Source organism: Bacillus rossius, chromosome 6 (assembly GCF_032445375.1).
Source record: "Bacillus rossius redtenbacheri isolate Brsri chromosome 6, Brsri_v3, whole genome shotgun sequence".
NCBI classification, from domain to species: Eukaryota; Metazoa; Arthropoda; class Insecta; order Phasmatodea; family Bacillidae; genus Bacillus; species Bacillus rossius.
In genome coordinates this window covers 14,252,122-14,278,683 of record NC_086334.1, presented here as the reverse complement: position 1 = coordinate 14,278,683, position 26,562 = coordinate 14,252,122, and the positions used below count along the sequence as shown (strand labels likewise).

At 37.4% G+C, this 26,562-nt stretch overlaps 1 protein-coding gene across 5 annotated transcripts in view; it reads left to right on the top strand.

The window, feature by feature from the left end:
• LOC134532672 (MLX-interacting protein) overlaps positions 1-25,609 on the top strand; it is a 110,834-nt gene extending 85,225 nt beyond the window's left edge. For 2 of the 5 annotated variants that reach the window (XM_063369361.1, XM_063369365.1), the window contains exons 4-17: positions 3,523-3,648; positions 4,819-4,984; positions 5,851-5,946; positions 6,886-7,362; positions 8,876-9,194; positions 10,865-11,039; positions 11,824-11,986; positions 16,898-17,067; positions 17,872-18,108; positions 18,729-18,845; positions 18,932-19,059; positions 20,341-20,464; positions 21,371-21,500; positions 24,995-25,609. In XM_063369361.1, coding sequence (XP_063225431.1) covers positions 3,523-3,648; positions 4,819-4,984; positions 5,851-5,946; positions 6,886-7,362; positions 8,876-9,194; positions 10,865-11,039; positions 11,824-11,986; positions 16,898-17,067; positions 17,872-18,108; positions 18,729-18,845; positions 18,932-19,059; positions 20,341-20,464; positions 21,371-21,500; positions 24,995-25,119 — 2,553 coding nt within the window. In that variant the 3' untranslated portion in view covers positions 25,120-25,609. The remainder of the gene's footprint in view (positions 1-3,522; positions 3,649-4,818; positions 4,985-5,850; positions 5,947-6,885; positions 7,363-8,875; positions 9,195-10,864; positions 11,040-11,823; positions 11,987-16,897; positions 17,068-17,871; positions 18,109-18,728; positions 18,846-18,931; positions 19,060-20,340; positions 20,465-21,370; positions 21,501-24,994) is intronic. The other 3 variants (XM_063369362.1, XM_063369364.1, XM_063369363.1) reach the window with 3 other exon arrangements.
• Positions 25,610-26,562: the final 953 nt, after the last annotated feature.

Below are 26,562 nucleotides of genomic sequence, written 5' to 3'. Positions count from 1 at the left end.
TGGTTTTTTCATCTACAGCAAAAAAAAAACAGGACTTGATAGTAGATTACCAAATGTATATTAAAATTATACTTTTTATTGTAAATTATGATTTTCTTGTTTTTGTCTTTGTTATAATTTGTGTATCATTAAACTTTTTTATTTACACTAAGCCAAACTACTTTTAAAATCAACTTTCGCAGAATTTGTTTTTGTTGGCGTGTGTTTGGAAATTAGTTAAACTTAAATTTAAGCTTGTTACAAGCTAATTCTGCATGACAGATATCAGTTTTAATCTCACCGCATAACAGAAGGACTTGCAACAACACGTAGAATCTTTGAAGGCATACTTATCCAACAGTCGAGAGGATTTCTCAAATATTTAGTCATACATTGCATTGTAGATTTGAAAATTATATTCCATTGTACAATAGAGCACAATAACCTAGCTTTAATCGTGAGCTTGTGTGGCTATTACGACAATCGTAATCGTCTGCATTAAATAATTTCGTCAGTATTACACTCTGTGCTGTTACAAGATGTAGCCTGTTAATTAGTATCAGATTTAACTCCAAAAAAAGATTTTTAATTAATACCTTGTCATGTTAAAATAATAATAGTTCATGTAATATAAAAATAAGTTGCTAAAAATAATATATATATATGAAAGGGCAAGAATCAGTGTCATTAAAAAACTTTATTTTCGTTATTACATAACAGTGAAAAGATTGATTTTTCTTTTTCATGGAATGTAATAAATTTTGCTCTAACCAGGGGTATGATCTAAGCCGAATAGCTGTGCTCACTTTATGCTCTCTGCTTATTATTTTGATCGGTTTGTCCTTCAAAGCTTCAACTTGTAAACAGTATTTAATCTTGCTTTTATTTAATTTATTTTTACGTTTATGCTGTCGGTATCAGTGATGCAACACCAGTGCAGTGCCTAGCAAGCAGACTCGTGAAGGAATAACAACCAGCGAACCTGTCTGTACAGCTTGTCTGCTACAACTACAGTAGCCTCTCACGACTGTGTGGTGTTCTGATTCTTTCACGTCTCAAGCATGGTTTACATGGTCACCGCTTTGCTCTCAGATCACGCGGACTGTGTATCTTCCATCGCAGATCTTCCGTTTTGTTTACTATTACCATTGACATTGCATCGATGTACAATGCTCATTTACTTTGCGGATAAGATTTGTGTCTGGTCTTTGTGGTTAACTCACTGCAGTAGTCACATTTTATATGCTGTTTAGGCCCGTTCTGCAATGTGCTTAAACGGAGGCGGATCTCGCGGACCCGCACGGATTAGCTCGGAAATGCCCATTTCTTCCGTTTACGTAACTACGTGCGACCAATAGAAGCCTTGTATTTGGCCGCGAAGGTAGCTATGTTTATGTCCTAAATACGTTAAAAATTGTTTTTCACGTACAATAATATATTCTGTTCTATTATTATTTTGTGGTTAATTTTTATTTTTGTATTATATCCTGATTCTTATGATCTCGAATATAGATCAATTTCTTTTTAAAATTAAATTAATATTTCGGTACCGTGTAATTCAATCTAATTGGTTGCCATTTGTTACGTTTCCGAGCATTGTGTAAGCAGCGGACGCGATAGTGAGATGTTCCGAGAGATCCTCTCAGTTTACGTGTCGTTGTAGAACGGGCTTTATGGACGTGGATGTTGGCATTGTGTTGCCTTAACTCGTATGTGACGTGTGAAGTGTTACTTCTCATTTGAGGGGCGTGTAAAGGGACTACAGACGTTGAGTAAAAATACTATTATGGTTCGATTCCAGGTGGAGTAAGACCTGGATTGTTTTTTGCAAACGTTTCGGACGTTTTATTTAAAATATTTTTTTTACGGACACATTGCTCGTTTTCACTGCATGCCATTGAGAAACAACAAGAATGGACTAAGAGATGAACACACGAACCATGGGCGTAGATCCGGGGGGAGGGGGGCAGGGCCCCCCCCCCCTCCCCCGGAATTAAGAAGCCCCTCACTGAGAGGTGGCCCGCCTGCTCTTGCGAAATCGTGACTTTGAAACAGTGTTAATAAAAGTAAACGTCAAATTTATGTTTCATGGAAAACTTTCTGTATATGTTAAAGTTGCTTATTGCTTGCATATAGGCCAACATATGGGCCGTATACAATGGTGTCCAGAGATGACTTTGTGTCGGTTAAAAGCCACGTGCAAAACTCTCGGGCCACGCGGGACCCCTTGGGGAATTCCGCTGGCCACCCCTTGAGAGTCCTACATATTTGCGGTCCTGGACACAGAAAAAACAAACAAATATCAGCCGTTATCAAATGTTTGAATGCATAGACAGCACAGAGAATTTCGTGGAAGTAATTATTCTGAAGAAAATCATCCTGGCATAGGCGAGCACAGTGTGCTGGCAGCAACGAGACAGTTCTAATAAGAAAGGAAAATCCAGACAAACAGACGAACCCAACGAACTCCGAACAACACAACACAGCGGCGCACAGACAACCCCAGAGATGAAACTAAACAGATATTCTGGACATGGACACAGCAACGACCAAAGAAGACGGCACAGGCGGACGCAGTAGGCTACCTAAGACAAAGCAGTTGCGACGTTTCGCGAACTGACAATCCGTTCCTGTCGGCAGGCACAAACAGCAAAGGCGCATGACCATAAGAATAATGTTTTAAATAAATCTTCCTACTTGTAAAAATTATTCAGAGAAAGTTTCTCGTGTTTCACCCACACTCAATCATTCCGCCAATGCTCCATTATCATCTCACCACCTCTCAGTGCCTCGATCTCTATGCATACGAGACTTAAGGTTCGTCAACAATAGTCCGAATCTGTGGGCAATCCGTGTCATCCTAATGTGATTGACGTCACATTGTTACACTGAAAACTGCCCTGTCTTCAACTGCGATGTCCGAATCTACTGATTACTGCAGTTGTCACCAGACCGCAGTAAATATAGAGCGCATATATATATATATATATATATATATATATATATATATATATATTTTACTATTTTCATGCTTTGTAAATGTGTACACAGCTAAGTTTAGAATATTTAGTTAACTTGTGAAATTTGTGGGGGTCAATAATTTTTATTTATTCTGTAAGGCAAAAGTAAAATCTAATAAATGTCAGTTATTTTCTGTAGAATTGGATTCACTCTGTTCATTCCTTTTCATGTGTTATATTTAATGCTGTAAAGAAAAAAATTGTTTGGGAAACAACATTTTGGTGAATAGAATATGATAATATTGTAAAACATGTTCATGAATAACTAACAAATTTTCAGTCAAAAAGGCTCTACAATTTTATTGATCTTTGAATAGATCTAGAAGTAGCAATGTCAATGCTATTTTGCAAAAATATTTTATGACATTTTTAGCTTTAGTGTGTTTTTGTGTGTTGTATTATTTTTGGTATTAATTTCTGTGATACAAGTATCAACATTTTTTTTTTTTTGCTATTTATGTTTTGATTGTAGAGTTTTGACTTGTCAGTTAAAATATGTTCATTAATATTATGTCGTTTGCAGGCTGTGGTGCTAGAGGGGAAATACTGGAAGAGGAAGTTGGCAGCTGTAACCGCAGAGTACAAAAAATGGCGCCTGTTCTATCGAAACAGGGCGATGGGCTGGCCATCCAAAGAAGGACCAGACATTGTGAGTAGCGTTCTCACAGACAACAACCATTATTAAGAGCTTTCAACTCACATTCTGGCTCACTTATAAAAAACTTCCTGGTTTTTTTCCCTCCAGTTCAGTAACTACAGACAGACAGCATCATACCTTCTCTGCTAATACTTTGTGTCATGCATTAAGCGGTTCTGCACACATGGAAAACAATGCTGGAAATGTGTGCAGTGTAGTCATGTTCAAATGGCTTTTCAAATTTTCTGGCATCGTTGATGAAAACAAACTGACTTTTTTTTATTTAAAAAAAAAATAATATGGAATACAGATTTTCACAGAATTCTTTTCCACAAAGTCATGTCAAAATGAGGACGAATTTGTGTTTTCAAAATGGTTGTTGCTCAACATAAAAACCTTTATTGACACTTTGTTATCTTGAATTTTCAAATTTCAATAGGTACTCTGTAATTTACGTTGTTTATGATTGGTATGTGATGCGCTTCCGTAAGTCTCCACATTTCAAATGAGACATATAGTGAACTATAGAGTGTCTCACTCTTAGGTTGCAGTACGGCGAAAAGGCACCCATTGTTGCCATTGTTATATTGTGGATAATCGTTAATTATAAATTTCTTTTAATGTTAGCTCTTTGCTCATTTTTCTAAGACCACAGAATAGTGTCTGTTGACAGTATTATTACATCTGTAGACATTCTGAAAACAAAAATTTCCATGTTATAATGTTGTTATTCCACAGGAAAACATTTTTGTTGCCTTTGGTCACTGTTAATAACAAGGCATTGCATTAAAATAACCTGGCCTAATTTTGTAATTTTAAATATTACAAAATTGACGAAAGCAGTTGAAGCGAAGCTGGCGTCTTTGGGTGACATAACCGTAAAAAAATAAAAACTGAATATCATGATGGTGCTCTTGATGAAATACATCAAGAAAATGTTCTTCCAAAATTCTTATTCTAAATATTTCTATACAAAATACAATGTTTTAGTTATACCTATAAAAAATTATTCATTACATTATAAAGTTGTGTTTGATCATTCATGCTATAGGGAATATATCTGGCAACAGAGCACACTGAAACAAGGACAGTGCCTAATGGCAGAAAGATAAAGTAAAATGCCCGTTACTGTTAACTAAGGATAATAAAATGCTATAGGTGTTGTGTGTTGGCTGTTTGCAGCTCTCGGAGATGGACTTGTTCGACTGGCAGCCTCGAAGCAACGACAGCGTCCACTCCATGGGATCCATGATGGTGGATGAAGACTACATGGACTTCATGAGTGACACCTTGTTCTCCACGATCACCTATAACCAGCCGTTTGCCTTCCCGGACACCAGGGAGATCAGTGAGTGCAATGCTGAGAACATCTGTACTGTTTATGGCTCCAGGGCTGTTGGGTTAGGGGATGAGGAACCCAAACCCCGAACTCCAAACCCCGAACCCCGAACTCCAAACCCAGAATCCCAAAGCCCCAAGGAAGGCCCAGTTGAGTAAAGAAATATATTTTTTTTATGCTGGTGTTTACCCCAACAGTTGGACAAAAATTACAATTCTTTTGCTAATAAAATTTATTAGAAACTGTAGAAGTAATGCAATATTTCCAAATCACGTTTAAAGTTATGGCCATGGTAACTTTTAGTATTTTTTTTATTATTGTGTGGTTTAAAATTTTTTTACATTTAATTGCCCCGGGCTCCTAGTTTCTCTCGACAGTCCTGATTGCATCCCTCGTGTGTCAAACTCAATTTTTTAATTTAACCCTAACACAAATTTTATACAGAAAAGACTAATATGGTTACTACACCATACGGAAATTTTTTCGCCTATGTAGTGTGTAGAGAAAATATGTTGAGTAAGTTGAGGGAGAATTAGCGGATGACATTTCTTCGGGTTAGTTAAGAACATGTTTATAAAGGCTGAAAGTTTAGTGTTGGAAACATCATAGATTCAAAATTATGTGAAAATCCTTACCCTGCCCTCAAGTAGGCGTGGTTTAACCAAGCAAAAAAATTGCTTTTCTAACATTACACCTTCGTTAAAATACTGTTGTGCATACTAACTTAGTGGTACTCTAGCGAAGAATGATTTAATTTCTTAGAATGAGTGCAAAGTCAAAATGCAGTGTTCAACCAGTGAAATTATATTTGTGCCCCTCTAAAAGACTGTTCAGTTCAAGCGATTGTTTTTAATACTGGTGTTGTTGTGTTTCAGCTCGAGCTACAAGCATCGCAGACTTCATGCAGCCTAGTTTGGTCCAGCTGCAGCCAAACTTGGATGACTTCATGGACACCTTAGAACCCCTTCAAGGTATGTGAACATAGTTTTTTAGTTGACTGGTATGTTTTTCTACAGTGTTAATTGGATGGCTTCAGTGACGGTGTCGCTAGTGTGTCGTCCCAAGTAAAATTTAACATTCCAGATCAAAGAAATACCTTTTCGGGAATCTTTACGTCATAAGACTAATCTTGTAAATATATGGAAAAGCAATGCACAGCAAAGGTTTTTGTATGATATATTACAAAGTTACAATAATATGATATATTTACTATGTTATTAAATTCATTTTGGTTTATGTTTATGATTGTGTAACTTCTTAATCCATTTTGAAATTCCTTCTTAAGCTGCCACTAATTGGTTGGACTGTGGTTTGGTGGTTTGAGCAAGTTGAAGCAAGTCCACATTGAATAACAAGTACATAATTAGTATTTTTAACTATAAATAAATTTTTCTGGAATTAGTGAGCTAGAAGAGCAAGGTTTTACAGTGGCACTTGCTGAACATTTAAGCAACATATTTTTGGACTGAAATGGTATAGGTCTGTAATAAGAATTGGTCAGACTCTAAGGTCAACGAAAAAAAAATTAATCACCCAAGGTCTTTAATTGTGTTTGACAACCTGGTGTAAAACAGATCTTACACTTAAGATGTTTCTCGTGGATGTTACGAGCATGGTGCTTAAATCTATAAGTTGGCACTTGAACATAGTGCGGGCAGCAACAATTAATTACCTTAAATGTGTTTGCATGCATAAGATTGCCGACTCTTAGGACGAGTTTTGTAATACATGACTGGAAAGAACTAACATCAAGCATTCTGATAGAATCATTCTGATAGAACATACTGATAGAAGCAGGAATAAAAATAAAATTTTTTACAAAACGTTGAAAAATGTTTGGCAGACACATTAACTACTGTATAGTTTACTCGTCTTGAAACAGTTAATGAAAGTTTCTGCAACATTTTCAGATCTCTTCTACAGCCGGCTACCGTCTGTACCTGAAGAACCCACCGCCGATGTGGACTGCCGTGGCATCAAGGCACTGGGCAACACCTGCCCAGACCTTGACATGCTGACTGCACTGCCGTTCATGGAGCATGTGCAGCAGCAACAGCAGCTGCAGATGCAGCAGCAGAAGTTGCAGCAGCAGTTGCAACAGCAGCAGCAGAAGTTGCAGCAGCAGCATTTGGAACAGCAGCAGAAGCATTTGGAGCAACAGCAGAAGCTGCAGCAACAGCAACAGTTAGAGCAGCAGCAGAAGTTCCAGCAACAGTTGCACTTGCAGCAGATGCAACAGCAACAACAGCAGCGGCAACAGCAACAGCAACAGCAACAGCAGCAACTGCAACAGAAGTTGACTGCAGCTCAAACTTCTACTGTTAATAATTATTCCTCAACGTTAGTTAACTCCAACTTCCATCCAGTTGCTCAGGATTACACTCAAGGTAGTGTTCAAAAGTATTTTAATTTTTTTTTTAAAAGAATTTTAGATGTTATTGGCATGAAAATTTTCTGTAAGTTTTAATACAAGGGAAAGTCATTAAGTAAAAATTCATATATGTCTTGAAGTAGTAACAAAAACTTTCCAAGAATGTTAATTGATGGAAGCATAATCCAGCTCTATGATAATTATTTCATATTGACTAGGTAGCATTAAACCACATGAATAATTCAGTTTCAAAATAGCAATGGTGCTCAATGATTGTATGATAGAGGAGCAGCGTGTCGTAATGTTGCTGAGGCAGCAGCCCAAAGAATTTTATGCAACTGGCATTGGGGCACTGATAAAATGATGGATGATTGCATAAATATTAGAGATAATGTTGAGAAATGAAACTTGTTTCAAAGTGATTATCACTTTTAAGTTAGGTACTTTTTAATTAATTTTTTTGTGACAGACTTAAATAACTTTTCACATATTTTATCAGCACGTGTGAAAAAACTTCACAAAACACTTTTCGATATCAACAAAATTGTACATATTTACATTTGTTTATGATATTAAAACAATGTAATTAGCAATTTCTAGCTTTTTCTATAGTTACAAGAATTTTCTTTACTTTCTAAATATAATTATTAAATTTAATACAATACATTTTCTGTATTATGCCATCATTTTATTCATTTATGGTTAAAAAATACATGCTTTTATATTTGAGGTGCCCAGTGGGGAAGGATTACATGCTACAAAATTTAAAATTTTCAGAAAAAACTGTTTTGGATTTTAGAGTAACCCTTTTCTCCATTAATTGGTATTTGTAGGCAATTAAGGATAAAGTTGGTAGTTCATTAATGCACCTTTTTTTTTTTGTGCTGCTGCCTTCATTTTCAGTGTAAAATCTTCATTGTGTTATGTTTGTATCTTTAAATGATTTTACATTAGTTCTTCAACAATTTTTGACAAATGGATGTGTCCTAAGCAACTACCATTTACCATTTAAGTATTTATCATTTTTGGACATTTTAAAATGCATAAAAAACATTTCTTCATATTCTGTAATTTGAGGCATTAAGTGCTTATACACAAGATCTAACAGTATATCTATATATATAAAGATGTTTTCCCCTCATAGTATGGAAACCTCAAGTTTATTGCTAATGAGCATGCTTTGTACATTTGATGCATCAGAACAACGTGAACACTTTGGGCGTTTGTTATAGGTCCTGATGTAAGACACTTGTTAACACAGCATGTACGCACAATATTAAATAACTTTGAGCTACACATATATATGATTTTGTTACAGATGACTTGGTTAGTAATTTTATTTTGCTCAGAAACATCGTAAAAAGTTATTTAAAAGTTACTCAACTATAAAAATTCATGGGGAAGATCTACCGGTAAATGCACCAATTCAGTGTTTTGATGTTGGGATAAAATAGTGTTATAATTGTGGGCCAGGATGAACCGTGTGTGCGTCGTGAGATGGGTACGTCATTTGAAGGACGTCGTTGCAGCCAACCTGCAGCAACAGCAGCAGCGGTCGGGGAAGGAGCGAAGCCAGCGGATGTCCCAGAGCAGTCGGAGCGGCAGGCCGCCGCAACAGGCGTCCTGCCAGCAGCCGCCCATGTTCAACTCCCAGCAGCAGCAGCAGCAGCAGCGAAGCTCGGTGGGGGTGTTTGCGAACCAAGTATACCCCCTCCCTGAGGCGGAGCGGCCTCTGGGACTGCCCAGCTCCCAGCCGCAGCCGTCGCAGACCGTCTCCCCGACGGACGCACGCTCGTTCAAGTTCAACGGGGCGGTGCAACAACAACAGCAGCAGCAGCAGAGTTGCAGGTGAGAATCGTTGGTTTGCTCGCCTGTCGGTGGCTTCGGGGAACAAGCGGGAGTCAAAATAACGCAAATCATCAACAGAATGTTTGTGAAGGCATCCAGTTATGCAAGCGAAGGCACAAAATATTTAGTCATAAATTACCTAATTGTTACCTTCATCAAACCTTATTCCAGTACGATTGCTGTTATGTTCAACGGCTTGGAAGTAAATTGTATTAAATATATGTTTATTACATGCACCGCTTAAAATTACACGCCATTGATTTTTTTTTAGTTCAAATTGTTACACAGAAATCCTAACGACATAATATTCCTGAAACATGATAAAATTTGCATTAGCAATTTAATTAAGTTTACTTTAAAAACTGTTTTTAGGTTCATGAAACATATTCATGCTAAAGGAAAACAATTGATAAGGAATACAAATTAATATAATATTGAGCTAGATATTACAATTGTTATATAACTTACAATATTACAATCAGACAAAATAGGATAGCATCACTGGAAATACAAATGTGTTCTAAACAGTGACTTGTTGCAATAATGTTTGCATATAAATTACCAATTATAGCACTTTAGCACACACAAAACAATCTTACAAAATACTTAATCATATCAAGGGGTTCATTTAATGTAACTTGGTATACCTAGTTGTCATTGAAACATTTGACAGTGTTATTAAAAAAAAATTTAATGCCAAACCAGCCTTGTCATAAGCAAAATTTAATGAGACGATGAAACATATTAACATATACATATTAAAACTCTCAGACAGATCTACATGAAACTTTTTAACAATCCAAAATAAAATGGTAAGTGGCTGAATGAGATTTTGAAAAGTTAACGAATCAAGAAAAACACTTAACATATTACTTACTGCCCTCTACAGATACTTCAACAAGGAATATGCTTTCAAATTATCTGTGTGGCATGTTTGCCTGGCTAGTGTATAATCTATAAAATCTATAAAAATCATAAAATAACGCACAATATTAATATGGAAAAACACACACACACAACACACAAAACACACAAAACACACACAACACACACAACACACACAACACACACAACACACACAAAACACACACCACAACACACACCACACCACCACACACAACACACCACCACACACAACACACCACACACACCACACACACACATACACATACACATACACATACACATACACATATACATACATACATATCCCAAATGGTTAATCACTTAATCAGTTCAAACATTACAAACATGAAATGATTTTTTTTTTACTTTAATCCTGTATTTTATAAAATAAGTGTAGCACAACTTCGCCAATACAAATATTCCCAATTCAATTCGACTTCGTGAATGTTTAAAAAATTTGATTTGATATTCGCTTCATTACAAAAAACTAGTTTTCTCACAGGTCTAGTCTAGTAGCCAGGGTGCTAAGCTAAAAAAAAACTGTTAGGCTAAATTTCAAGTGTGCTACATATGTGAAAAAGGAAATTAATCAAGCCATGTATACTTTCTGAAGTCAAACATGTTTTTTATAATTTTAACTGAATCTCAAAGCTCTGCACTATTTTAATTTTGTACACTGCAGATGGCCATTAAACATTAACTTAGTTTAAGTGTTAAACATCAACAAATCTCTGGAAGATTTATTCTGCGATATTTCCGAACAGGTTCAACCCAACATCATCGAACCGAGGCTATAAAATGTACAACCATTCGTCATCGCCACCGGTAGCGGCTATGTCAGAAGCAACGATCTCGTCACCTACTCTCAGTCCCCAGCACTCGGCCAATATTTCACCAACTCTAAAGCCTCGGGTAGATGACAAATTCTCCTTACCAAAGGTGAGTTAAGCTTCAGTGTAAAAACTGTGAAGATATCTTAAAATGTACCTGATTCCATAATCATAGACTAATATTGGTGCATCCGGCTCATTGCTTTTTTAGGTTGGCAACAACCTGTAATCAAAGTTCTTTTTTCCTATTTGGATTAATATCAGGGCTTGAGAGAGAGAGAGAGAGAGAGAGAGAGAGTGAGTGAGAAGGAAGTAGGGGTGCAAAATGCTTGGGACTCTGGCACCAGGGAGGCCCGGTTGATTTCTTGAGAAATTTTTTCATGCATTAGCTTATGCTGATAGTAGGTCAATTTCAAGTCTACTGCTATTATAATTCAATTGAAACCTTACAAGTTGGGCAATACACACTGGCAGATTTACATAAAGTAATAGGGAGGGGGCCCGAAAAAATTATTTGACCCGGGCCGTTTTTTTTCCCTTGACGACCCTGCTTAATCGACACAGTATTATTTTATTTTAATCATACATTAAACAAATCAAATAGTCTTGAATACTTAAAAAAAATTTTCTTCAAAGAATTTATTTTGGTAGGTATTACAAAGGCACAAAACGTTATATATATATATATATATGTGTGTGTGTGTTTTATATACCTACTTATGTTTAGTATTAGAATTGAATGTTTCCTGTGATAAATTTATGCATTTATTATATTACAAAATATTTAGTTGGTTCAAATGCAATGCAGATTGTTCCTCCGTGGGGACACGAGAGAAATGTCGAGACTGGCGGAGGCTGGCGTGGCTCACGAGGGGCCGGTGTGGTGTCCGCAGGCGGTGGACGTGTGCGGGCAGTACAGCCAGCCCGGCCGGCGGTCCCAGAGCAGCTCGTCTCAGCCCCGGCCGCTGCTCTCGGCGGGGAGCGACCCGTCCCTCACCGCCTCGCTGGGGGCGGGCGTCCTGCCGCCGCTCCTCGCCAAGCTGCTCACCACCTCCAGTGAGTGCAGTAGTCGAGCGGTTCCGTCCCCAGCAGGGTGTCCTTCCCAGTCACTCGCGAGTGGGGAACGTGGCGGACGTGTTGCCGTGAGTCGGTTGTTGCTCTCGTCGATGCCCCTGTCTCGTCTCACCGCCCTCCGCCTTCCCTGATCACACGACACCGAGACTCTTGGACATGATTTATTCAATCACGCAGTAGAATCCCGCTTATCCTGGTCCCACTTCTCAGAACATCTGGTTAATTCAAATGGGATTTATTCACAAAGATAAAAATAATTTTTCTTTGTTAATCCTACATCCGATCAGAGGTTAAAAACTTAAGTCCATTTATATAGTAATATATTAAAATTAAAACTAAGCTGTAAGAAAAGTTGTATTTTAGGTTGGGGGGGGGGGGGGGGAGGATTGGTTTTTATAGTTTTACCCATCCAAAACTTGTATTACGTGCCTGTTAAGGCATATTTAGTTTAATCTGGACTTTTGGTCTCATATAATCCGGATCAGCGGGATTCAACTGTACTTACATTTTAGAACTCTGTTCGACCAAAATGACATTTATTACGATTATACCTATAATTTAAAAAAATAACTTTTGAAAGAAATTAATCAAAAGGCTTCCTAGCATCTCCCACAAACACCTTGAGAAATTTTAAGTTCTAATTTTACCATTTTGTTATTGAAGCTATCATAATTATATACCAGATTGTTTTGTTAATTGACTGCGAAGCATGAAGAATGTCGACAATTTGCTGGGGAAAAAAAGCTGTAAGATGTTGGGTTGTCAGATTTTCATGATGTTCAGTGAATCTTTATTGAAGATTCAATCAAATTTTTTCTTGCATTTAGGGAAAAGCTATCATAAATTTGTGTACCAGTCAATTTATGTGCTTTGCAGTATTAAAGGAAGCATGATATTCTTGTTTATTTTCAGTTTGATAACAAGTGTGTAGTGTGTTGTATGTTATGTGTGATGTACACTCTTTACCATGTGTGTTTATCTACTCTTACATTAAAGTTCAGTATGGTCACCTTAACTTTGGATAGCATCACACTAAATCTATTTGTTTTGTGCTAACTTTTATCATGTGATATTATGTCTGATCTGTGTCTTATTAGCTTTATTTAACATAGAATCATGATATTCAGACACCTTAATATCACACACAAAACATTCCTTCACAAGTATTATACAAATGTCCATAGCAATCATAAATATACACCATATCATTTTGGCGAACAACATTAACAAAAATATTTTTATCTGTATTAACAGTAATACTTTTAAGTTTCTGTTTCCATATCAATACTTTACATTTTTTTGATTATGACATCAATAAATTCCAATGTTTATATTGAATGAATGTAGGAATTAGCTAATTAATCAAATATTTTAATGCTCATTGGACTCAGAATTTCTGTAGTTTGATAATACTATTTATCAACCAATTCAAGTAATGTTGGGCTATTTAATTTTTTTCTTTGAGCTCAGATTTTTAATTAATAATTTACGACTACTAACTATAGGTAGAGCAGAAGCAGAGGATCTTAATCCCAATATGTTACCACTGGGCTAGGGAGTAAACTATTACAGATTAATTTTAATAAATGTTTGCTCGGTTGGCATTCTAATTTCAGATCAAAAATTGTTTTCACTAGGCTGATCATTTGAAACATTCCAATAAAAAGCAATTACTCAACTAGGGAAATCTCAGTAAGATACAAATATTTGCAAGGCTTCATATTATGCAGAACTCAACCAACACATCAATATGGCTATTACTACACATGTCAAAATCAAGCATTGGCTTTAAACTTGAAATATCTCTCAAGCAGTGATCTGGTAAACAAAATTATTTAACTTAACACTCTCAGGCTCAATTGGCTTTCAATCAATCCAGTTTTCTGCTTAGAAATAGGATGAATATCCTATTAAGGCCCGAGAATTGGCATCTTTCTTAATCTTCACCTCCTAGTTAATATTACACAAACTTTTTAAACAATACTAGCCAATTACAAGAGTTGAACGACAATTTAAACATTGTGCCAAACAAGCTACCAACCAATCAGATTGCTTCTCTTACCTAGAGGCTAAAAATCTTTAAAACCAAAGGTGTTATAAACTTCCCTATCCAGTATACAAATTACTGTAAATTTTTCATAACTGTGTTAACATAGCTGCTAAAATACTAAGATTGTAGTTTCCAAAACATCACACTAATTGAATATGCATAGATATATATGGTTCCAAAACAATATTTTACCAATCTGTAGTATGGAAACAAATACCTACCTTTTCTCTATTCTGGAGGAAATAAATATTAGAAACCAAAATTTCAAGAAGTATCTGTGCAAAAGTTGAATGGCCTTAGTGAATTAGTAGCTTGCTATTATTTTTAAATAAAAGTATTAATAAGTGGGCATGGTTACAGCAGTGAATCTCAGTCAGTGTCTGTAAATGGTTTGGTAAGTACAGTAGATCAATATTTCTGTATTCATATTGTATTTGTTGTCAAATTATTTCTATCACCTTTTTATGCATTGTACTTGGAGTTATGTATGAAGATATCAATTTTAAGTAGTGTTTTTTTTTCTCTTCGTGCCAGCCAGGGTAATTTCTTTAAGTGTAGTTATTTTTAGTACCCCAACCTTATTTTTAGCACAGGAATAATCGTGAAACAACTTAAAGTGTCAAGTCAGTGATGATATTACAAGGACAAAAGATTTCTGTATTCAAAACGATTTTGTTACTTATATACAGATGTTCCAGGGTTCAACTGAAACGTCCCACGAGTTTTTGCAGTACAGCACTGAATAGTTGGATAAGGTCTGTGCTTCACACTGATATCACAAAAAAAAAATTCATTTGTTTACACTCACCTTTTTTTTTTTTATTTCTGGTGCCAGGAATTCCAACTGAACCCAATGCTTTGTGATCATTTCCTTTCAGAACGATTGTGAGCATCATACCAGTCATGACTTAACATGATTTTTGCTGCATTTCATAGGTGCCACCTCTTTGGCATGAAGAGTAGACGTAAGTAGTTCCTGTAGTTTCGCATCCCCAGCGACCATTCAACTGGCACTCAGAGGCTTATGTTGTTGAGTTGCCGTGACATTGCCACTGAACACTGGCTCGTGACTGAAACTACAATTAGTTTGCAGGTGTTTGGTTTTACCTCACACCTCAGTCCCCTTCCCTTTAAATTCCTGCTACTAGACCAGTGGTCAGCCATTCGAAAGGAGATTTGTCAGACTACGTCAGAATGGTTATTTGACTGACATTAGCTGTGATCCTGAACTTACATATTGTTTATTCAGTTACGTTTAGATAGTCAGGAACACTTGTTTGTGGTGATGTATTATTGTTAATGTCGTATTTTATTTCAATATTTAAAGGATTTATTTATTTACTTATAAAAAAATTGCTCAGCATTATTTTTTACATATTCTAATTGTGCTATTCTCTAGTCTGAAGATATTTATCATACGAGGAAGCTATATATATATATATATATATATATATATATATATATATATATATATATATATATATATATATATATATATATATATATATATATATATATATTAAATTTAAAATTGATGCCCAAAAAAAAAGAAGACAATAATTAGTATTTCTATTTTTGATTTATATTGGTATCCCTTGTTTACTTAAAGGTTTTTACAATTGGGATACAGACACTTAAGCATCAATATTGTTAAAATAAATGAAAATGTAGAAGTTCATCTTTCATTAGCAGTTCCAAACTGTCCTTGCTCATAACTTGTCTTGGAATATTTTGTTTATGTATTTAATTCTGTAAATAAATCTTCAGGTAGGTAACAAAGAGCACATTATAATATTAAAGTTGGGGCAGTTGCTGTTATAAATTTTATAAGTAAAACATTTTCTGTTTCACTATATGAAAATCATTTAAGTGCTTTTGCTATTACCAGTTGTAAAATGACTTGATTCAGATGTGATTGTGAGAAGTAACGTGATTGAGTAAATGATTTTTGGAACCGGCTCATTAGTGTCAAAATGTTTAGAGATCACATTAACTTTTAATGTGCTGCTAAGAAGGATGTTAATAGGATTAATACTGTTGAAATAATCTATTCATGCCTAACTATCCATGCTATCTTTTATATTTTAAGCTGCAGTGTGATTGTACCCATATATTAAAATTTCATGTAGTTGATTTTGTGAAAGTTTGTCAGTTAAAAATCAGTAGGTACGGTACCTTGTATAATGAGAGATGGAGGCCATCTTGGAGCTGTCAGTTTTTCCAAGATTTCAAGTTAGGTAAAGTATACTGTCATTTGGACTCTGTGTCAAGGCAAGATTACTTGCTCAGGAAATATGCTTGAAAAATAAAATTTGATGAAGGATGTTTATATAATTCACAAGTGTTGGGAATTGCCTGATGCCAATTTCGCTTGTTAATCTCGTGGAACAGGTGAGTAAGATTCTTGGTTGAAAAGGTACGACATAAAATAAGGGAAACAAGGCAAAGTATTCAGGCAGCTGTACTCTCATCCTCGGTAGTCCTGGAGCCACATGTTCTTCGTGGATGGTGCTAACTGAGCAACTGTAAAGTAAATATAACATCCCACAGGGCTCATTGGGATGCCAGATTATTTGAATGAATACAAACACCTGCAATAGCAGGTAACAGTAAACATGTTCCCATTTTTATTATTTTTCTATAGAAATCAAGCGAACGCAGGCTTCAAAGTGGCGGAAGGGCCTTCTGCAAGAAATTGGCGGCTCAACCTGGAAAAAAAAATCATTACGTCACATGCACATTCAGTCTATTCAATCTTCGCTCTTGTGATTTTAGTGATATCCTGCCAACAAGAATTTTATGTAATTACCTAACGTGGGTGTTTGTTGTTGGTGTGATCGCAGATACCGTGGGCTCGCCTGTGGAGAAAGGCGGGCACAAGAACTCGGTCGTGCCGATACTGCCCATGCCGTCCTCGTCTGGCAGCGGGGGCTCAGGATCGCAGTCTGCCACAGCCCTTCTCATCTCCACCCCTGTCACAATGGCACAACTGCAGCAGCAATCGTCCACCCAGGTGACAGCCGCTGGTTCTATCCGTACTGCGTCAAGGTTGCAAGGGCCTCTCAGCGACGTGATCCGGGTTCGATTCCCAGCATAGTCAAACCCAGATATTCTGCATACAATTCTAATGGGAAACATGATAGACGTGGCAGTGGGCAGGCTTTTATGTTTTACCCAGCCCTTCATTCTGTCGATGCTCTATTTTCGTCTCATCACCTTTTATTGTCTTTAATTACTTTTTTTATGTAATGAGACATGATCTCTTATGCTGCTAAAAAAGGAAATGCATATTTTTCATAACTATTTGTTTCTATGGATAAAAAAAAAGCCACGCCACTTCAAAGTACTGATTTTACAGATAGCAGCACTAAATAAAAACTAGTTGGATCAGAGACATGTATCGTAGCATAGGAAAACACCCCATTCAAAAAAAATTTGCATACCGCAAGTAAGCAATATTTCACGCATTGAGGTAAGTCGTATGACGTAGTTTAAGAGTTAAGCTCATTCTGTTTCATTTCATTTAGCAAACTATTTTTTAAGTTGTAAATGAGCATGATTTTACCATGGATGGCTTGTAGTTTAAAAAAATACTGTGAAAATTTAAAATGCAGCTTAATTTCGGTTCAAGTGGTTGCAGTGGCGGATCCAGGATTTTGGTTTGGGAGGGGCTCGACCCAGCTGAGGCTAGGCTTTGTCAAGGCAAACACTAAAACAATAGTGGACCCAGATGCTTTTGGAGGGGGCTTGAGCCCCTTGGGCCCCCCCCCCCCTCTGGATCCACTACTGAGTGGTTGTGTACGACATGTGGGTGCAGTACGTTCTGCGTCGTGACGAACAGATCCTCCTGAACTCTGCGGCGTCGGGAGGCCGCGGGACGGACTCCCTGTCCGACAGCTCCACGGTCGCGTCCCCGGGGGGCCTGAACCTCTCCCCGCTGTCCTCGCCGCTGGACCTCGGCAGCCCGATCTCCCCGCGGCCGCGCAACAACTCGGACCCCTCGCACCAGAGCAAGGCCTTGCAGAAGATGGTGTCCTCCATACCTCCTCCCAAGGTATGACTACGCCACCGCCGTAGTTCTGTACAAAAATAATTTAAGTTGTTTTCATTCACTCTAAATTATTTTGGAAAAAATATTTTCTCTTCTTATAGCTGCCATTTAATATTTTCCAACACAAGTTTTGTAACACTAAATAATGCTTTAAATATTGCTCAAGTTAAAAAAAATATTTATTTATTTAATCAAAGTGGTGCTGTTGATTTGAATGTAGGTAGAATTAACTTTTAGAATAAAATTAATTATGAGTATAAATTATAAATATAGTGTCTAATAATTTAAAAGCACTGCCATTATGTAAACTTAAAAAAAATTGTTGTAATTAAATATAAAGATTATGATTATTACTGATAACCACAGATAATACTATTTAAAAATGCAGTGAAAATATAAAAGTAAGCAAATTGTACTATGTAAACAACAAAAAAAAGAAACCAGAAGACCTTTATTTTGTACTTACGTGAGTTGGTTATAATATTTCAGCTTGACAGTATGTATGTATGTGACACATTATCCCAATATGTTTGGTAATGCAGGTCACACACAATATTAACACCTACCGTAATGCTGGTTTTGGTTTGCTGTGTACGTTAGGGTGGTTTTGGGTTTCATTCTAGGAGCACCGGCGCGCATGTCACATCAACGCAGAGCAGAAAAGGCGCTGCAACATCAAAAACGGGTTCGACATGCTCCACTCGCTGATTCCGCACCTGCACATGAGCCCCGCCGCCAAGGTACTTCTCGTACGCGCGCGCCCCGGCCCTCCATCGCTCCCGCAGTGTTGCCCCGCTCCTGACGGGCCCGCTCTGCCCTGTTGCAGCTGAGCAAGGCCGCAATGCTCCAGAAGGGGGCCGACTACATCCGGCAGCTGCGCTCGGAGAGGGCTCAGCTGCGCGACGAGATGGACAGCCTGAGGAAACAGATCGACTGTCTCAACTCTGCCATCAGGTGTGTGCTGTACGATATCTCTTTGGTGGGTTGAACGGGGGTGGTGGAGGAAAATGAGGGCGAGAGCTGTGGGGTTTGAAAAAAGTTGGTAGGAGAATAGGAGGGTATAGGGCTTGGTAACGGGAGGGGAAAAGTTGGTACTATCATAAAGGAAAGTCTTGTTGAGGAGTGGGGAAAGAGAGAGTAGAGAGTGGACAGTAGAGACAGCAACGAGAGGACAGTAGAGACAGCAACAAGAGGACACTAGAGACAGCAGTGAGTGGACAGTAGAGCCAGTAGGGAGTGGACAGTAGAGACAGCAACGAGAGGACAGTAGAGACAGAAGTGAGTGGATAGTAGAGCCAGTAGTGAGTGGACAGTAGAGACAGCAACAAGAGGACACTAGAGACAGCAACAAGAGGACAGTAGAGACAGCAGTGAGTGGATAGGAGAGCCAGTAGTGAGTGGACAGTAGAGACAGCAACGAGAGGACAGTAGAGTCAGCGAGTGGATGGTGCACAGTGGGCAGTGATATGGATTGAAAGTGTGTATTCACTGTGTTTGTACTGTAGTTGTGAAGCTGTACTTTGGTAGAGTGGTACAGAATTGGGCATGTATTCCATCGTGTTCACGAGGGCTAGTGCAAAGAAGGGAGAAAAGATTGTGGCTAGCCTTCCATTTAGTAGAAGCACGAGCATGTCGGGTAGCGTACTGCGCCTCATCCCTCGCGAGACTATTAGGGGTGGATTGTGGCAGTAGAGTGCTAGGGGATAGTGAAGAGTTGATTTTGGTGGTCGAATATTTTTGAATTAAAGAGTAAAACTTTTTAATAGAATGTTAATAATTTCAAAGTCGAATAGTTGGTAAATTACCAAACAGAATATAAATAGACCTGGTAAATAACTTACGTTTTAACATTCACTGATTAAGTTTCTGGGTAGCTAGGTTAAATTTATTTTTACAGCAGCGCTGCTGTTATTACAAATGTGATATAATTTCAGATGTGCCAAAATTGGACATAGTGCCATTTCCCTTCGAAGTACAGATATATATGTAACTTATATAGTATATATAGTATGTAATTTATATTTATGTTATTGTAACAGCAGGGGTGCAGATGTTAACTGCACATTACAGTTAAAACAGTATTGTGTTACTGATGTACCATAGTTAATGATTTTATACATTATTCTAACTGCACTATTTTTATTGGTGAGTAGCTTCATGAGATAATAGTTAAATATTCCAGCCATTTGCTGAAAAGGGTTTACATGTGTCACGGATAGTGATTTATGTCCGCAGCAACTGCCAGTCCTTGTTGCCTGCGACGGGTGCCCCTGTGTCGCGACAGAGGACCAACAAGATGAAAGAAATGTTCGACGAGTACGTTCGGATGCGGACACTCGAAAACTGGAAGTTCTGGATTGTATCCTTTTGAATATACTTTCTTTTTTTTAGACAGTTTTAAATTAAAACTCTTAATAATTCACCTCTGAAAGAAAATGTGGTTCCCTCTTCTTTTCTTTCTGTAATGTGTGTGGGAAGTTGTCAGTTGATTTGGCATATACCAAGTGCTTGCTCTGCTGACTTAAGTTCCAGTACTATTGTTATAGTTGTGAGGTGGTGCCTAGTTCTCTTGTAATGGTTATCACAATAAGACTGTACCTTCTCAAAATTTTATTTTCAGATTTGAACCCAATAATTTAACTCAAATTGCTATCCTTATGAAGGAGTGACATTAATAACTGAACTTGCGGACAATACATTCTAATTTTTCCAGTAAAATGTACATTTTACCTGAGGAATTAAGATTTATTTACCTCGGTATCTTATTTATCAAAATACATTTTTTTGTGATGGCTTGGACTTATGTGCAACAGCAGAAGCAGGTGTGTAGTTTGCTTGTTTGCTTGATTCTCTGCAGAGAATAGGTGGTTGGGCATTTATGGGTATTTATTTTGTACACAGATGTATGTATTTATGTGCACATTCTTGGTCCAGTGCCGAATAAACAACAAAGTAGCTTGCTTGCTACATATTTAGTTTTGAGAGCACATTTCTACAATCAGCAGAAGTTAGTAGTTCTGATGGGTCCTTTTTTTTATATTTTGGTCATACCTTTGTATCAGTTTTTGTGATTTTTTTTAGGTTGCATTTTCGCTTCAAATGCAGTGAAATAAGAATAAAGGGTAAGTCTCTAATTTCATTCAAAGTTAAGTTGAATTTGAAAATATGTTATAAGCTGAAAAACATTATAGGCAGGAACATTATAAAAGGGTTGTACTGTAATTGTGATCTAACCTCTCAACTGTTTTCTTTAATCCTGTCTCAGTTTAGCATATTGTTTGAGCCTCTGTTGGAAACATTCAACTCTGCTGTGTCAACATCGAGTTTAGAAGATCTGTATAGATCAACACTTCTGTGGGTGGAACAGCACTGCTCTTTAGTTGAGCTTAGGCCTGGTGAGTAGCTGTGTGTTGATTCTTAAAAATAATGTTGTTACGCCATTACAGTTTTGCACTGTTTGTCATGGGGAAAATTAGTAAGTGCAAAATAAGAATTTAAAAAATTGGTTGTCTGTAAAGTCGATTTATGGACAATAGTTTAACGTGACAATGTCATAACAAAACATTGATGAAATGATTGCATACTTTTATGAATAAAATTGAATTGTTTTTATTGGATTATCACTATTTTGTATGGATACAAAGAAGGAGTGAAATGAAATCTACAATTTAATTGATAAATTTACTTTTATTTGCACTCATTAATTCAAATATGTTTATTACTTTGTTATCTCCTACAGCGACTCCAACAGAGTTGCCAAGGGAGATAGGGTGGGTTTTTATCTTGTGAAGAAACTTAAACAGTTTTGTGTACAAGATGCTTTTATTGGTTATAATATAGCACACGATAAACATGCAAACTTGGTACTGATACGTCGCCGTTTGCTTCAATAGCCGAAACAGGTTAACTGCAAATGGCTGACGATCTCTGTGAACACAAATTACACACTTTTACTTTGATGCAATGAGTACTTAGGCAGAACAAATAATAACCCTGACATTTAGAGATTATGTTAGCTATGGCAACAAACAATGTAATTTTGTATTCTATTTTCTTTGATTTAATTTACTGATCCTTCAAAAATTGCAAACTAGACTTAACTTTACTCAATTACACACAATCTTTATCTGACACACAATTCAAAACATACACTTGACTTATACTTAGACCAACGCCGCGAATTTGGGTCCGCCCTCCATTTATATAATAAACAATTTAAGTCAGATCCCTAGTGGCAGTTTCGCCTACACACTATTGAGGTGCGGCCAACTCGTCGTCTTTATAGTTCCGGTTATCCGGCGTCTCAGTCCTGTCTCTATCAATTTACTACTCTATGTACAAAGTCAATTCCGGGTAAGTTCGCCAACGCTGCCTATAAACCCCTCTTCGTCGTATTCGGACAATGTAGATGTAGACTCTCGTTGCGCCGACTCGCTCCTTCGCCACTCGCTGAGGGAGTGTCCCTAATCAAACGTCTGCTCCCTTCACTATTTTCCTTCAGGGGGTATTCGCCCACCCCTGAGGACTTCAAATTTGATTAGCAGCTTTTCCCAAAATTACTTGCCGAGCGAGTTCATACTCGCTCCTGGCGAGTATTGGTGGCGAGTCGTGGCGTCTGAGGTTAAGTCCGTTTCTTCGTAATATGTCGTCTGCGGCTAAGTCCCAATCCAGTGTGAAAAGTTAAAGTTCCACTTACTGCTTTGTTGGAATCCGGCAAAGTCCCACCTCGATTGCGGTGATAGACTCCGGAGGTGACGGCGCGGCCTCCGCAGGCAGAGTCCGGTTGGTGCCTCTGGATGCAGGGTGACTGTCTCTCGTGGCGGAGCAGCGATTCCCTTCTGCCTCGGTTGCGGATTTTTCTAAGTCGGCAGCGTCGTGGTGTAGCGAAGTTCCGGGCGTCGTGGGCGATGGCGGTAGCGTGACGATCTGTTGTCTTCTTCGGAGCGATGTGGTAAGCCGAAACCTCTGGCTAGCAGCCAGGCACCTTCTGCTTGCTGCTTGCTAACAAACCCGTATTTATGCCCGGCGAACCCAGAATGACATCATCAAGTGCCAATCAGCACAGACTTGAAGTGACATCATCTAGAGCCAATCAGCGCTCACTGCGTTGTTGCTAAGGGCTCGGTCGCCTGTGAGCTTCGGGTTTCCTGGGGTCTAAGAGTTATGCAACCTCTTAGACTCCCGTGTATTGCAGTTGTCCTGCCTTTTGGGGAATTCTCGTTAGGTAGGAATTTCCTACCATAACAACTTTAACGAAGAGATTATTTTAACTATAATTTTTATACATTTTGCTATTTAACTTTTTCCAATCTGTGTTATTATTCTGTTAAGGATATTACGATGATAGGAAAAGTAGGAAACGAATGGGAGTGTTTCAAGTTTAATGTGCCTCGAAAAAGTCAAATCGATGGTTGTTCCAATCGAGTGGAAGAGAGATAGATGCGGCGCAAGCGTACAATGAGTGTAACGGTACACAGCGTAACGGGACAATGCGTAACGGGACACTTTCGTGCATGCAGCCGGCGTTCATCGATTTATTAGACGTCACTTCAAAATGGAAACATAAATCCACAGAAAACAAGTCCAAATCAGCTGATGTCAAACAGATAAACCCAACGATGAACCTAAACGGGTATTATGGACAACACAGCGATGACAGCTGCTTACTGTTATTGTTGAAACTATCTCGTCGTTATTAGCCCACTGTGTTCGTCTGTGTTACTGTTATTTTTTCATGACTAAACGTCTTCCACAGAATTCTTGTGCTGTCTGATAATTAAGTTTGAATGTGTTTCACCTGTTGTGTTGTCTATAATACCTGTTAAGGTTCATCGTTGGGTTTATCTGTTTTTACATAGGCTGATTTAGGTTGGTTTTCTTTGGGTTTGTGTATTCATTTTTTATTTCTTAATTTGTATTTATGGATATTTATCATAACAAACAGTGCAAAACTGCAGTGGCATATGTCCAAGAAATTGTATTGAAACAATGTTTTTGTTTAGAAGTTGTAGATTCAAAATGTTTTTGAAGTGTGTGTAGTTTTATGGATAGTAAAAAATAACATATATTTATAGCAGATAGGAATTTTTCTTGTAGTGGAAATATTTTTATATTATATATTATTATTATAAGTACTTGTAAATATATATATATATATAATTAAAATTTGTAATTAATTTGCGTGTAAGTGGAGGAGTGCGGATCTTAATTACAGATTACAGTAAAACAGTTTAGTGTTACTGAGGTGTATTTTACAATTTTAGATTTAAACTTTTCTTGTTAAGGTGGTTGGCATGTCATCAAGGTTATAAAATATTTTGTCACTTGGTACGTCTAAGTTCATTGCCGTGATTCATTACAGTAGTATTTAAATGTGCTTTATTTTAGTTTGCATCAAATTATTACTTTAACACGAAAGTGTTTATGGGATTTCCATTTGTAAACAAATGCACCTGCCAATGTTCACACCAGTATAATTTTGGAAGTTTTGTTGGCAAGTCGTGAGCAGGTACAGTGGAGGCATTAATTCGGACTAGATGGAACTGAGCCCTGTCAGAACCACCAAACGTCAGGATCAAACAAGCTTCAGATGGGTAAAACTTATAAATATCAATTTTTTTTCCCTTCATAATACACATTTTCCTACAGCTTAATTTTAGTTTGAATACTTCTGTACATGTAACTTAGAAAGTGATGTAGGATTAACAAAACAAAACATTTTTGTGCTCAAATCTGGTCGGGATGAACTGGTTGTGTGGACGAGCGGGTGTGCAGTGGCCTCGCGTGCAGGTGGGACTATGTGTGGTCTCCGGTGAGAACGACTTGCGGAGGTTGCCGTGCGTCCAGCCCCGCGCAGGGGGTGACGGGACGGGCGTGTGTGGCGTTGCAGCTGTCCTCAACTCGTTGCGGTACCTCTGCACGAGCACAGACATCCTGACGAACCCCGGCAAGCTGCCCGAGGAGGCGCGCCGCGCCGCCAACAAGCGGGCGTGCCCGGGGGGCTCGGCGCAGTGACGGCACGAGGCTCGAAGCACGGGGTGAGCAGCTCGTGCTCTGGCCGAGCATGTCGCAGGAGACGTCGGTGGCACCGAGCGGTACGCGTCGCGGCCGCATTGCATTCTGGGGAAGCGTCCATGACGAGCGTGATGCTCTCATGGTTTGAAGGCATTGGAAGAATAGTGAGAACTGCCTGTAAATAGTTTCTATGATGCCATAATTTTTTTTTTTTGTTTTTTCACGATAAGAGGAACTTTTTTTTATGTTGACTTTTATTACTGTCAGATTTTGGCCCCTTATAAAGTCAGTCATAGTAAAATGGTCTTTTTTAGCTTACATTAAGGAATGAAAATACTATAAAATTACACAGAATTATAAAAGTTGTTAAAATTGTTTTACTGATGGTAAATGCTGTTTTAATGGAAGTGTTTTGTTGTAATAAATATATATATATATATATATTGGTTTTGAATGAATAAAATTTAAAATGTTTTGTAGTAAAATGTTATACTGTTACATTGTTAGTGCTTTGTTGTTGTTCAGATATTTATTAAATTTCAGTTTTTTTTTGGTGTGTTGTAGTGGAACTCGGAGCCATATTCCTGTAATTTTGGTATTATTACTATCAATTAGGAAATTGAATACGGCCGTTATAGAATATGAAAGTCGGTTGCACTTTTATACAATTTTTTATACTTGATAAATATTTCTGTTATATTTGTTTGAGTAGTATCGTATAGAACAGGTTTTTTAATTTCATAAGTCACCTTTTCCCCCACAAAAGTGCAGAAAAATTTTTTCTGTTCAAGCCCGTATTTATAAAATAGTGTACGTGCATTTTCTAATTGTGATTTCTATCCAAGTAGTGTTTTGTTCTTTTTATATACTTTGGTAAAAATTTACTGGCCCAAAAATATTGAAAGTTAATTACATGGTTTTCATTTCTCAAAAACGAAATACCAAAATACAAGATCTGAGAAATGTGAAGTTCGTTTCCTTAGAAGCATCGCACAGTTCCACAAAACCTGGAATGATTTTGTGGGGTGAATACTACTTCCAAGTAACTACTACAGAAAAGTTCCAACAGGTTAAGTTAAAATGTGCTACAACTTAAAATTCAGAAGTGGTTGTAAAAAAAAAAACCTTTTCTCAAAATTATGAGAAAAGAAACATTAACAGAAAATTTGTTTCCTAGTTGTAGTACTCAACCCACAATATGAGAGAGGTTTTTTTTTATCATCAATTATATTGTTAGTCTTCATGCTGTATGATATTTATGAGAGAATACTGAACGAATGAAGGTAAGTATTTTTCTATTTCTATTTATCAGCATTTTTTTGTTTCTAAGAATTAAGAATTACTAATTTTCTTTAGGAATATGTGCTGCCAATAGTGTGTCTGAATAGGAACGTGTATATTTGCACTTACAGCATTGTGAATTTTTTTGCTAGTAGTAATAGC